The sequence below is a fragment of the Petromyzon marinus genome, chromosome 66 (genome assembly GCF_048934315.1).
Source record: "Petromyzon marinus isolate PM22_M1 ecotype Great Lakes invasive population chromosome 66, UKy_Petmar_22M1.pri1.0, whole genome shotgun sequence".
NCBI classification, from domain to species: domain Eukaryota; kingdom Metazoa; phylum Chordata; class Hyperoartia; order Petromyzontiformes; family Petromyzontidae; genus Petromyzon; species Petromyzon marinus.
The window spans coordinates 2,049,251-2,063,552 of NC_133732.1; the positions used below are offsets into that span (position 1 = coordinate 2,049,251).

Consider the following 14,302-nt stretch of genomic DNA (forward strand, 5'->3'; position numbering starts at 1 on the left):
GACCCTAGGCCCCCTGGTGGACAACGGTGGTGGTGGTGGTGAGGAGGGTGAAGCTGTCAAGTTGAAAGAAGGAGGCTCTCTGAGCTGCGCTCTCCGCGGTCGATTGAGAGGTAACCGGCTTGCCGTGAGGGCGGGGCGGCTGCAGCGGTCGCTGAAGCCGAAGTCCCAAGGGGCGTGGGAGGAGTTTGGCGGGGGGAGGCGGGGGGCCGGGTGCCATGGGGAGGGACTTCCGGGCAGCCTCAAAGATGTTCTTGGTTCTTTCGGTAAAGTCACGTAGAAGGGAAACAATAAAATAATAACAAAAAATTAAAATATAAAACGATCATCATCAGGTGATGATGATTGCTTGTGTTGCAGTCGAAACGTCGTGAGAATTGTATTCTTCTTTGGTTCTTTCGGTAAAGTCACGTAGAATGAGAATAAAATAATAAATTGATAAAATAAAATAACACTAATATTCTCACGACGTTTCGGCCACAACACAAGCGGCCTTCATCAGGTGAAGGGAGCGAGACTGTCTGGTAGGACAGCGCTGGAGTGAGAGAGCCACGTTCAGATCACGGCTTTTAAGCTGTGTGAGAGGAACAAAGAGCCTTGACTAAGGAATTAGCATAAAATTTAGCATTGAAAAGGCTGAATGATTAGCTTGTGACTGGTCACAGAAATAGCTATGTTAAAAGTTAAAGCATACACATCCGCAGAGGCACCCATTGTTAAAAGGAATTAGCATAGAATTTAGCATTGAAATAGCTAAATTAAGGCATTCGCTTGTAACTGCTACAGAAATAGTTACGTTGAAATCAGAGCATACACATTCACCGAGGCACTTAGTACAAATCAAAACAGGAGAATTTAGCATTGAAATAACTAGGCGAATTTAGCATTGAAATAACTGGGTGATTTGCTGGTGACTGGTCACAGAATACTATATACTATATAGTGAACCAATAAAAACTAAAATATAAATTACCTTCATGTTATCAATAAACTCTATATTCTCCAATCAGCTAAGCTACCAACCATAAGTCGTTATATATCACAATGCTATATGGCGAAAAAATGGGTGGATTCTTACCCTCAAATTTCCGTACCACGGATAGCTACGGGCCTCGTTCAGACGGACGAGTTCGTCCATGGTCGGAACAGAGGAGGGGGAGAGAGACAGCTGCGAAGCCCTAGTATACTCCATGTTGTAAACCATACCATTAACCGTGGTGTGAGAGGTATTAAGAGGCAATGCTGGCGAAAGAGCTGCGGTCTGAAGGTCATCGTAAAATTACAATTAATTAAGAACAGAAATGATTTAACACATCTTTCCAGTGGTTACTAAGCCTGAATCCATCTTCTCGGTTGAAATTGTCTCTGTGCTTGTATATGTGAATGGCCTCATGAACGAATCTCTCATGGTAGCCAGTTGGTTTGCAAAGAACCTCCGTCTTGGAGAAGTCAATGTCATGTGAGCCCACTGAATTGTAACAGTGATCTGCCACGGCAGAGGAGTTCGTCTTACCGTGTTTCAAGTCTGCTTTATGTTCGCGGATGCGGTCCGAGATATGTCTTTTGGTTTCTCCAATGTAGCTACTACCACAGAGGCACTTTAGTTTGTAAACGCCCGGGTACTGTATGTCTGGAAGAGCATCTTTTACAGATGGAACTAAATCACGGATTTTGTGTACTGTGTTGAATCGGACCTGGATCTTGTGTTTATTCAGGATTTTGGAGATCTTTTTAGTGACCCCTGCAATGTAGGGTAAGGTGATGGTTTTGAGTGGCTCCACAAGAGGATCCTTCTTCATGACTGGAGTGATGGCTTTGCGGATTGTGTAGTCGGAGTAGCCATTAGCCCTGAGAGCCTGGTGTACGTGCTTGAGTTCACTGGTAATGTGTTCCTGGTCGGAAATGCATTGGGCTCTATGGTATAGAGTCTTGATGAGGCAGTTCTTCTGGGATGGATGGTGGTGGGAATCCGGTTTCAAGTAAGCATCTGTATGGGTAGCTTTCCTGTAGACAGAGTGGCTCATTGAACCATCATGTCTCCTTTTAATTAAGACATCCAGAAAGGGTAGTTTCTGTTCTTAATTAATTGTAATTTTACGATGACCTTCAGACCGCAGCTCTTTCGCCAGCATTGCCTCTTAATACCTCTCACACCACGGTTAATGGTATGGTTTACAACATGGAGTATACTAGGGCTTCGCAGCTGTCTCTCTCCCCCTCCTCTGTTCCGACCATGGACGAACTCGTCCGTCTGAACGAGGCCCGTAGCTATCCGTGGTACGGAAATTTGAGGGTAAGAATCCACCCATTTTTTCGCCATATAGCATTGTGATATATAACGACTTATGGTTGGTAGCTTAGCTGATTGGAGAATATAGAGTTTATTGATAACATGAAGGTAATTTATATTTTAGTTTTTATTGGTTCACTATATAGTATATAGTATTCTGTGACCAGTCACCAGCAAATCACCCAGTTATTTCAATGCTAAATTCGCCTAGTTATTTCAATGCTAAATTCTCCTGTTTTGATTTGTACTAAGTGCCTCGGTGAATGTGTATGCTCTGATTTCAACGTAACTATTTCTGTAGCAGTTACAAGCGAATGCCTTAATTTAGCTATTTCAATGCTAAATTCTATGCTAATTCCTTTTAACAATGGGTGCCTCTGCGGATGTGTATGCTTTAACTTTTAACATAGCTATTTCTGTGACCAGTCACAAGCTAATCATTCAGCCTTTTCAATGCTAAATTTTATGCTAATTCCTTAGTCAAGGCTCTTTGTTCCTCTCACACAGCTTAAAAGCCGTGATCTGAACGTGGCTCTCTCACTCCAGCGCTGTCCTACCAGACAGTCTCGCTCCCTTCACCTGATGAAGGCCGCTTGTGTTGTGGCCGAAACGTCGTGAGAATATTAGTGTTATTTTATTTTATCAATTTATTATTTTATTCTCATTCTACGTGACTTTACCGAAAGAACCAAAGAAGATGAATCATTGCAGTCACGAAAGCTTTAAATCGAGAATTGTATTGTTTTATATTTTTATTATTTTATCGTTTCCCTCCTACGTGGTGGTGACTTTACCGAAAGAAGCAAAGAATATGAATCCCTGCAGTCACGAAAGCTTTACATCAACATTTTAGCCTCAAAGATGTTCCGGCCAAAAAGCATCCCGTCGCCTTAGGGGGAGGGCTCGACGGGGTGTGGCTCAGGCTGTTCTCGGCAAGGGTGGCGGTGTAAGATGGAACTCGACTAAGGAGTATAGTTTTTCAAGTAGTAGTACCCCAAACTTTCGCAGCTTCTTAAAATCCCCCTTTCACACCACCAGCATGTGGACTATACCGTGCCACCTCGCCAGCCTGCACAGGTCGACCCCCTCCCCACCTTTCATCATGCCAAGTCCGCCTATTAAAATGCAAATTTTTTATGCTAATTGCTTTGTCGAGGCACCTTGATCCCTCTCACACAGCTTAAAGGTCCGCGGTCTGAGCTTGGCTCTGTTTCACTCCAGCGCTGTCCTCGAGACAGCCTGGTCCCTTCACCTTGTGTTGTGGCCGAAACGTCGTGATTTTTGATGTTTTAATTTTTTTTACCTACGTGGTGACTTTACCGGATAGAAGCAAAGAGTACGGAGAAGTGCCCTCCTCTCAGGAGGCAGCCCTGGAAACAGCTGGGGGTGGGGTGGGGTGGAGGGTGTCCATCCATCACGGCTTGTGAAGTCGTAGCGGCAAAGCTGCCGCGCCGGACGACATTCGCCCAGGGTTGTTTGAAGCGCCGGACAAAGCGTAGCAGTGCCGCGGTTAGCGCGCCTCTTCAATGTTGCACGGGAGGGGCGGGCGCGGTCCCTCTGGGTTGGCGGACGGGCGTCGTGGTCCCCGTGTTTAAGGTTGCCCAGAGGGTGTTCTCCGGCTGCAGAGGGATCCCGGGTCAAGCCGATGCCTCCGACTGAGGAGGAACACAGCTCTCGGTTCACAGGTCGATCTGCGTTCCCACCCTCGCCTGCTGTCCACGAGCTTTGAGGCGGCGGATGACATCGCGGGCACGGCGGGGCCAAGCTGAGGTTTCTCCGCTGAGGCTCGCCGCGATCGGGCGAGGAGCTCGGTGATCCGGGAGAGCCTTGGGGTGGAGCCGCTGCTCCTCCTACGGAGTGGGAGGAGCCGGTTGAGGTGGTTGAGGCATCTTGTGAGGATGCCCCCCCCCCCCCCGCCCCCGGTAGACTCGCCCTGTGAAACTCAACCGGGCAGAAACCCCGGGGTGGGGGTGTGGGGGGGGGGGGTGGTCAGCCCAGGGACACTCTGCTGGCAGGGCGATGTCGCTCGGCTGTTGCCTGGGAATTCTCCGGGAAAGAGACGGAGGCCGTAGCCGGCAGGACAAGCGGATTTGAGAAGCGAACGAACGGCACTGCTCTGGCACGCTGCGCGGGAGCTCTCCACTGCCGCGCTACGCTACGCTACTGCACGTGCACTACTAGACGCGCAGATGCAGACACAGATTAACTCCCCGTAGAGCCTTAACAGGCCTGCTGGGGCAAGTGCTGTCGGCGATGGCTCGTGAAGGGCCGAACACGGCCCCAGTGCCTTGTGCAGACATCGCCACTGGGGAGACAAAGGTGGCCGGGCAGTGGCGTTGGAGGCAGCTGCAGCTGCCCGTGCTGTTCTTCACAGGTGCTGCTCGTGAACTGCACTTGCCCCAAGAGCCTGCCCAGGCTATACGGGGGATCTTTATTTTTTGTGTTTCTGTGTTTCTGTGTGTGTGTGTGTGTATGTGGGGAGCGGTAGTGTAGTGGTTAGCGCTACGAACCCCGCGACCCGGTGACGATTATCTGAACCGGTCCCGGGCCCTCCCCTAGGTCGACTCAGCTTCAAATGAGCACCCTGGTGCGGTGTGTAGTAGTAAACATCGCTACCACTGGGGAGACAAAGGCGGCCGGGCGTGGTGCTGGCCATCCCACCGCCTCGTGTGCCGTTGCCGGCCTTCACGGGTGCTGCTCGCTAACAGCACTTGCCCCTGCAGTCTGTTACAGGCTACACGGGTGGTGGGGGAGTGGGGGTGTCTTTGTCTTCGTGTTTATCTACGTATCTAAATATATAACGGTGTACACCTGCGTGTGTGTGCGTGTGTGTTGTAGGCTGTAGGGCTCTGTGCAAGCAAGTGTTCCTCAGGCATCTGGGTCTGCATCCCGTGTGCTGTGAGTACTGCTCCCAGCGCTGTCCCCGCTCGCCGGCCCTGTCGCTCGCCCTGCCCGGCTCTCACCGCGTCTACTTCTGCAGCCAGGCGTGCATGACCAAGTTCAACACCTGGCACTTGCAGGTACACCCCCCGCCTCCCTCCTCCCTCCTCCCTCCTCCCTCCTCCCCCCGCGTAGCCAGGCTGCAGGGGCCAAGCGCTGTGGGTAGCGGCAGCGGCAGCGGCTATCAAGGCCGGCACCACGGCGCCCAGCCCGGCCGCCTTTGTCTCCCCCAGTGCTAGCGATGTTACTGCACCTTGTGCTCGTTTGAGGCTGAGTCGACCCTGGGGGGGAGCAGGCCCAGGTACGGTTCAGATAATCGCTACCACTGGTGTTGGTCGTGAGCGGGAATCGCAGCTCGGTACGCCAGGCACTCAGTGCACTAACCGCTGCACTACCGCACAAAGACAAAGATGCCCCCGTGTAGCCTTAACAGACTGTAGGGGCAAGTGCTGTTAGCGAGCACCTATGAAGGCCGGTAACGGTACACGAGGGGGTGGGTGGCCAGCACCACGCCCGACCGCCTTTGTCTCCCTAGTGGCAATGTTTACTACACACCGCACCAGGTACTCATTTGAGGCTGAGTCGACCTAGTGGAGGCCCAGGACCGGTTCAGATAGTCGTCACTGGTGTTGGCCGTAAATTGGGAATCGAACCCGGGTCGCCAGGTTCATAGCACAGCGTAGCGCTAACCGCTACACTATCGCTCCCCACGCACACACGGACACACACAACAACAACAACCGCCATTCGCCACTAAGTGGCGGTGACGTCACCACGACGCTTGTGCCAGGACACACACACACAGACACACACACACAGACACACACAGACACACACACAGACACACACACAGACACACACATACACAACAAACTATGGGTCCCTGTGTGATGAGTCTATGGGTCTCTCCCCGTGTCTCCATCCCCGTGTCTCTCTCCCCGTGTCTCTCTCCCTGTGTCTCTCTTGCTATGTCTCACTCTCTCCGTGTCTCTCTCTCTCCCACGTGTAGGTATCTCGTTGCGACGGCTGTGAGCGCCAGGGCCGTCTGGAAGAGTCTCTCGTGTGGAGGGGACAGCGGAGACATTTCTGCGACAAGAACTGCCTCCTCCTCTTCTACAGCCACCAGAGGGCGCCTCACATGGACACCCAACCTGGCACGGAGACCACCGGTGAGACACGGGGGGAGAGAGACACGGGGAGAGAGAGACACAGGGAGAGAGAGACACGGGGAGAGAGAGACACGGGGAGAGAGAGACACGGGGAGAGAGAGACACGGGGAGAGAGAGACACGGGGAGAGAGAGACACGGGGAGAGAGAGACACGGGGAGAGAGACACGGGGAGAGAGAGACACGGGGAGAGAGAGACACGGGGAGAGAGAGACACGGGGAGAGAGAGACACGGGGAGAGAGAGACACGGGGAGAGAGAGACACGGGGAGAGAGAGACACGGGTAGAGAGAGACACGGGGAGAGAGAGACACGGGGAGAGAGAGACACGGGGAGAGAGAGACACGGGGAGTGAGACACGGGGGGAGAGAGACACGGGGAGAGAGAGACACGGGGAGAGAGAGACACGGGGAGAGAGAGACACGGGGAGAGAGAGACACGGGGAGAGAGAGACACGGGGGGAGAGAGACACGGGGAGAGTGAGACACGGGGAGAGAGAGACACGGGGAGAGAGAGACACGGGGAGAGAGAGACACGGGGAGAGAGAGACACGGGGAGAGAGAGACACGGTGAGAGAGAGACACGGGGAGAGAGAGACACGGGGAGAGAGAGACACGGGGAGAGAGAGACACGGGGAGAGAGAGACACGGGGAGAGAGAGACACGGAGAGAGAGAGACACGGGGAGAGAGAGACACGGGGAGAGAGAGACACGGTGAGAGAGAGACACGGGGAGAGAGAGACACGGTGAGAGAGAGACACGGGGCGAGAGAGACACGGGGAGAGAGAGACACGGGGAGAGAGAGACACGGGGAGAGAGAGACACGGGGAGAGAGAGACACGGTGAGAGAGAGAGACACGGGGAGAGAGAGACACGGGGAGAGAGAGACACGGGGAGAGAGAGACACGGGGAGAGAGAGACACGGGGAGAGAGAGACACGGGGAGAGAGAGACACGGTGAGAGAGAGACACGGTGAGAGAGAGACACGGTGAGAGAGAGACACGGTGAGAGAGAGACACGGGGCGAGAGAGACACGGGGAGAGAGAGACACGGGGACACGGGGAGAGAGACACGGGGAGAGAGAGAGAGACACGGTGAGAGAGAGACACGGTGAGAGAGAGACACGGGGAGAGAGAGACACGGGGAGAGAGAGACACGGGGAGAGAGACACGGAGAGAGAGAGAGAGAGACACGGGGAGAGAGAGAGACACGGGGGGAGAGAGACACGGGGAGAGAGAGACACGGGCTGAGAGAGACACGGGGAGAGAGAGACACGGGGAGAGAGAGACACGGGGAGAGAGAGACACGGGGAGAGAGAGACACGGGGACACGGGGAGAGAGACACGGGGAGAGAGAGAGAGACACGGGGTGAGAGAGAGACACGGGGAGAGAGAGACACGGGGAGAGAGAGACACGGTGAGAGAGAGACACGGGGGGAGAGAGACACGGGGAGAGAGAGACACGGTGAGAGAGAGACACGGGGAGAGAGAGACACGGGGAGAGAGAGACACGGGGAGAGAGAGACACGGGGAGAGAGAGACACGGGGAGAGAGAGACACAGGGAGAGAGAGACACGGGGAGAGAGAGACACGGGGAGAGAGTGAGACACGGGGGGAGAGAGACACGGGGAGAGAGAGACACGGGGAGAGAGAGACACGGTGAGAGAGACACGGGGAGAGAGAGACACGGGGAGAGAGAGACACGGTGAGAGAGAGACACGGGGAGAGAGAGACACGGGGAGAGAGAGACACGGGGAGAGAGAGACACGGGGAGAGAGAGACACGGGGACACGGGGAGACAGATACACGGGGAGAGAGAGAGACACAGGGAGAGAGACACGGGGAGAGAGAGACACGGGGAGAGAGACATTCAGGGAGAGAGACATTCAGGGAGAGAGAGACATGGGGAACATTATGCTGATGCTCCTGATGATGATGATCCTGCTAATGATGATGTGGATGATTTTGATCCTGCTGATGCCGCTTCGGATGATGATGCTAATAATGATGATGATGCTGCTTCTGATGATGATGCTAATAATGCTGATGGTGGTGATGATGGAGATGATGATGATGATGGTGGTGATGGTGATGATGATGGTGGTGATGTTGATGATGATGGTGGTGATTGTGATGATGATGGTGGTGATGGTGATGGTAGTGATGATGGTGATTATGGTGATGTTTTTTGTCAGTCTCCATGGAGACGGTGCCCATCATAGCGATCGTGGTCTCCCTGGTGATAATGGTGATGATGATGGTGATGATGATGATGATGTTGATGATGGTGATGATGATGGTGATGATGATGATGGTGGTGATGGTGATGATGATGGTGGTGATGGTGATGTTTATTTGTCAGTCTCCGTTGAGACCGTGCCCATCATAGCGAGCGTGGTCTCGCTGGCGATGATGGTGATGATGTTGATGATGATGGTGGTGATGGTGGTGGTAGTGATGATGGTAGTGATGGTGATGATGGTGGTGGTGGTAGTGATGATGGTAGTGATGGTGATGTTTATTTGTCAGTCTCCGTTGAGACCGTGCCCATCATAGCGAGCGTGGTCTCGCTGGCGATGGTGATGATGGTGATGATGGTGATGATGGTGGTGATGATGTTGATGATGGTGGTGATGATGGTGATGATGATGGTGATGTTTATTTGTCAGTCTCCGTTGAGACCGTGCCCATCATAGCGAGCGTGGTCTCCCTGGCAATGGTGATGATGGTGATGATGGTGGTGATGATGTTGATGATGGTGGTGATGATGGTGATGATGATGGTGATGTTTATTTGTCAGTCTCCGTTGAGACCGTGCCCATCATAGCGAGCGTGGTCTCGCTGGCGATGATGGTGATGATGTTGATGATGGTGATGGTGGTGGTAGTGATGATGGTAGTGATGGTGATGATGGTAGTGATGATGGTGGTGATAGTAGTGATGATGGTAGTGATGGTGATGATGATGGTGATGTTTATTTGTCAGTCTCCGTTGAGACCGTGCCCATCATAGCGAGCGTGGTCTCGCTGGCGATGGTGATGATGGTGGTGATGATGGTGGTGATAGTAGTGATGATGGTGGTGGTAGTGATGATGGTAGTGATGGTGATGTTTATTTGTCAGTCTCCGTTGAGACCGTGCCCATCATAGCGAGCGTGGTCTCGCTGGCGACGGTGCCGATGAAGCCGCAGCCACGACCACCCTCATCACCCCCCGGTGAGGAGACGGAAAAATACCACGGAGAGAGAGATCTATAGATATCGATCTATAAATATAGATCTATAGACATCGATCTATATACATCGATCTATAGACATCGATCTATAGATATCGATCTATAGACATCGATCTATAGATATCGATCTATAGATATCGATCTATAGTTATCGATATTTGTAAATAGATTTATATAGAGAGTCGAGGCCGACCGAATCTAAATTTTTGGTTTCGGCTGAGACTGCCACTTCTTTAAATTTTTCTTGCTGTGGTTTTCACACCTGATGATGATTGCTCATCACCTGATGATGATTGCTCATCACCTGATGATGATTGCTCATCACCTGATGATGATTGCTCATCACCTGATGATGATTGCTGCTTGGTGTTGCAGTTGAAACGTAGTGAGAATTTAATTTTTTATATTTTTATTATTTTATTGTTTCCCTTCTACGTGGTGGTGACTTTACCGAAAGAACTCAAGAATATGAATCCCTGCAGTCACGAAAGCTTTAAATCAAACCGAAGCCGAAAGTTAAATATGTCACGATGCAATGCTACTTTAATAAAAAATATAATGAAATCTAGAACGAATCATTCAGAGCCTGCAGTAAGAGTCGCTAACTGTCAAATCTTTAGGTTACTTACTTAGTAATTATAGCCAAACGAACGAATGTTGTTGGCCTCTAATAGATCTATCTCTATAGAGATCTATATAGAGAGATCTATATATAGAGATGTATATATAGATATCTATATATACAGTGAGGGAAAAAAGTATTTTATCCCCTGCTGATTTTGTACGTTTGCCCACTGACAAAGAAATGATCAGTCTATAATTTTGATGGTAGGTTTATTTGAACAGTGAGAGACAGAATAACAACAAGAAAATCCAGAAAAACGCATGTCAAAAATTATATAAATTGATTTGCATTTTAATGAGGGAAATAAGTATTTGACCCCCTCTCAATCAGAAAGATTTCTGGCTCCCAGGTGTCTTTTATACAGGTAATGAGTTGAGATTAGGAGCACACTCTTAATGGGAGTGCTCCTAATCTCAGCTTGTTACCTGTATAAAAGACACCTGTCCACAAGCAATCAATCAATCAGATTCCAAACTCTCCACCATGGCCAAGACCAAAGACCTCTCCAAGGATGTCAGGGACAAGATTGTAGATCTACACAAGGCTGGAATGGGCTACAAGACCATTGCCAAGCAGCTTGGTGAGAAGGTGACAACAGTTGGTGCGATTATTCGCAAATGGAAGAAACACAAAAGAACTGTCAATCTCCCTCGGCCTTGGGCTCCATGCAAGATCTCACCTCGTGGAGTTGCAATGATCATGAGAACGGTGAGGAATCAGCCCAGAACTACACGGGAGGACCTTGTCAATGATCTCAAGGCAGCTGGGACCATAGTCACCAAGAAAACAATTGGTAACACACTACGCCGTGAAGGACTGAAATCCTGCAGTGCCCGTAAGATGCCCCTGCTCAAGAAAGCACATATACATGCCCGTCTGAAGTTGGCCAATGAACATCTGAATGATTGAGAGGACAACTGTGTGAAAGTGTTGTGGTCAGATGAGACCAAAATGGAGCTAATCATTTCTTTGTCAGTGGGCAAACGTACACAATCAGCAGGGGATCAAATGCTTTTTTTCCCTCACTGTATAGAGATCTATATATAGAGATCTATATATAGAGACATCTATATATAGAGATATATATCTATAGAGATTCATATATGGAGATTTATATATAGAGATCTACATATAGAGATCTATAGAGATAGATAGGGAGATATGGAGAGAGACAGATGGAGAGAGGGAGAGAGGGTTGATGGAGAGAGATGGAAAGGGAGACACAGCACTGAGGAGGCAGCAATGACCTTTGTCTCTTTGTCTTTGTGTCTGTGTGTCTGTGTGTATCTGTCTGTGTGTCTGTGTGTGTGTGTCTGTGTGTGTGTCTGTGTGTCTGTCTGTGTGTCTGTCTGTGTGTCTCTGTGTCTGTGTGTGTCTGTGTGCGTGTCTGTCTGTGCGTCTGTGCGTCTGTGTGTGTGTCTGTGTCTGTGTGTGTGTGTATGTGTGTGTGTGTCTGTGTCTCTGTGTGTGTGTGTCTGTGTGTGTCTGTGTGTGTGTGTGTCTGGGTGTGTCTGTGTGTGTGTGTCTGTGTGTCTGTTTGTGTGTCTGTGTGTCTGTGTGTCTGTGTGTGTGTCTGTTTGTGTGTCTGTGTGTCTGTGTCTGAGCAGCTCTGCACACGAAAAGAAGCGTCAATACAAACGACGTGAGTGAACAGCCCGCAGCACTCACACACTCACACACTCACTAACACACTCACTTACACACTCACTTACACACTCACTTACACACTCACTTACACACTCACTTACACACTCACTAACACACTCAAATAAACATTCACACACGACAACCGCCATTTCCCCCACCAAGTGGCCGTGACGTCACCGTGGCGCCCGTGCCAGGCTAGGTGCACATTCTCGGGCAAGATGTTTGGTGCTGGGATGGCCTCACACGTTGGCTTATTTGTGCGGCTGGCACGCTCCACACTCTCCACACTCTCCACACTCTCCACACTCTCCACACGCTCCACACTCTCCACACTCTCCACACTCTCCACACTCTCCACACTCTCCACACTCTCCACGCTCTCCACACTCTCCACACTCTACACACTCTCCACACTCTCCACATGCTCCACACTCTCCACACTCTCCACACGCTCCACACTCTCTACACTCTCTACACTCTCCACACTCTCCACACTCTCCACACTCTCCACACTCTCCACACTCTCCACACTCTCCACACTCTCTACACTCTCCACACTCTCCACACTCTCCACATGCTCCACGCTCTCCACGCTCTCCACACTCTCCACGCGCTCCCCACGCTCTCCACACGCTCCACACTCTCCACACTCTCCACACGCTCCACACGCTCCACACTCTCCACACTCTCCACACTCTCCACACTCTCCACACTCTCCACGCTCTCCACACTCTCCACGCGCTCCCCACGCTCTCCACACTCTCCACGCTCTCCACGCTCTCCACTCTCTCCACACGCTCAACACTCTCCACACTCTCCACGCGCTCCACGCTCTCCACGCTCTCCACGCTCTCCACTCTCTCCACACTCTCCACACTCTCCACACTCTCCACGCTCCCCACTCTCCACGCTCTCCACACTCTCCACGCTCTCCACGCTCTCCACGCTCTCCACTCTCTCCACACGCTCTCCACTCTCTCCACACTCTCCACACGCTCTCCACACTCTCCACTCTCCACACTCTCCACACGCTCCACGCTCTCCACGCTCTCCACGCTCTCCACGCTCTCCACTCTCTCCACACTCTCCACACTCTCCACACTCTCCACACGCTCCACACGCTCCACGCTCTCCACGCTCTCCACACGCTCCACACGCTCCACACTCTCTACACTCTCCACACTCTCCACACTCTCCACACGCTCCACACTCTCCACACTCTCCACACTCTCCACGCTCTCCACACTCTCCACACGCTCCACACGCTCCACTCTCTCCACGCTCTCCACGCTCTCCACACGCTCCACACACTCCACTCTCTCCACGCTCTCCACGCTCTCCACACTCTCCACACTCTCCATACTCTCCACGCTCTCCACACTCTCCACGCTCTCCACACGCTCCACACTCTCCACTCTCTCCATGCTCTCCACATTCTCCACCCTCTCCACACTCTCCATACTCTCCACGCTCTCCACGCTCTCCACACGCTCCACACTCTCCACACGCTCCACACTCTCCACTCTCTCCACGCTCTCCACATTCTCCACCCTCTCCACACTCTCCACTCTCTCCACACTCTCCACGCGCTCTCCACGCTCTCCACACTCTCCACACTCTCCACACTCTCCACAAGCTCCACACTCTCCACGCTCTCCACGCTTTCCACGCTCTCCACGCTCTCCACGCTCTCCACGCTCTCCACGCTCTCCACACTCTCCACTCTCTCCACTCTCTCCACACTCTCCACGCTCTCCACACTCTCCACACTCTCCACACGCTCCACACTCTCCACGCTCTCCACGCTCTCCACATTCTCCACACTCTCCACACTCTCCACACTCTCCACACGCTCCACACTCTCCACACGCTCCACACTCTCCACTCTCTCCACGCTCTCCACATTCTCCACCCTCTCCACACTCTCCACTCTCTCCACACTCTCCACATTCTCCACCCTCTCCACACTCTCCACGCTCTCCACACGCTCCACACTCTCCACACTCTCCACACTCTCCACACTCTCCACACTCTCCACGCTCTCCACACGCTCCACACTCTCCACTCTCTCCACGCTCTCCACATGCTCCACACTCTCCACACTCTCCACACGCTCCCCACGCTCCCCACACTCTCCACGCTCTCCACGCTCTCCACACTCTCCACACTCTCCATGCTCTCCACACTCTCCACACTCTCCACGCTCTCCACGCGCTCCACACGCTCCACACTCTCCACGCTCTCCACACTCTCCACGCTCTCCACACGCTCCACACTCTCCACACTCTCCACACGCTCCACACTCTCCACACTCTCCACACTCTCCACACTCTCCACGCTCTCCACACTCTCCACGCTCTCCACACTCTCCACGCTCTCCACACTCTCCACGCTCTCCACACGCT

At 52.1% G+C, this 14,302-nt stretch overlaps 1 protein-coding gene across 8 annotated transcripts in view; it reads left to right on the forward strand.

Moving 5' to 3' along the window:
- LOC116956577 (uncharacterized) overlaps positions 1–14,302 on the forward strand; it is a 153,412-nt gene that overhangs the window by 78,206 nt on the left and 60,904 nt on the right. For all 8 annotated transcript variants that reach the window (XM_076054384.1, XM_076054386.1, XM_076054385.1 and 5 more), the window contains 4 exons: positions 5,126–5,307; positions 6,237–6,396; positions 9,514–9,606; positions 11,858–11,892. In XM_076054384.1, the coding sequence (XP_075910499.1) occupies positions 5,126–5,307; positions 6,237–6,396; positions 9,514–9,606; positions 11,858–11,892 (470 nt within the window). The remainder of the gene's footprint in view (positions 1–5,125; positions 5,308–6,236; positions 6,397–9,513; positions 9,607–11,857; positions 11,893–14,302) is intronic.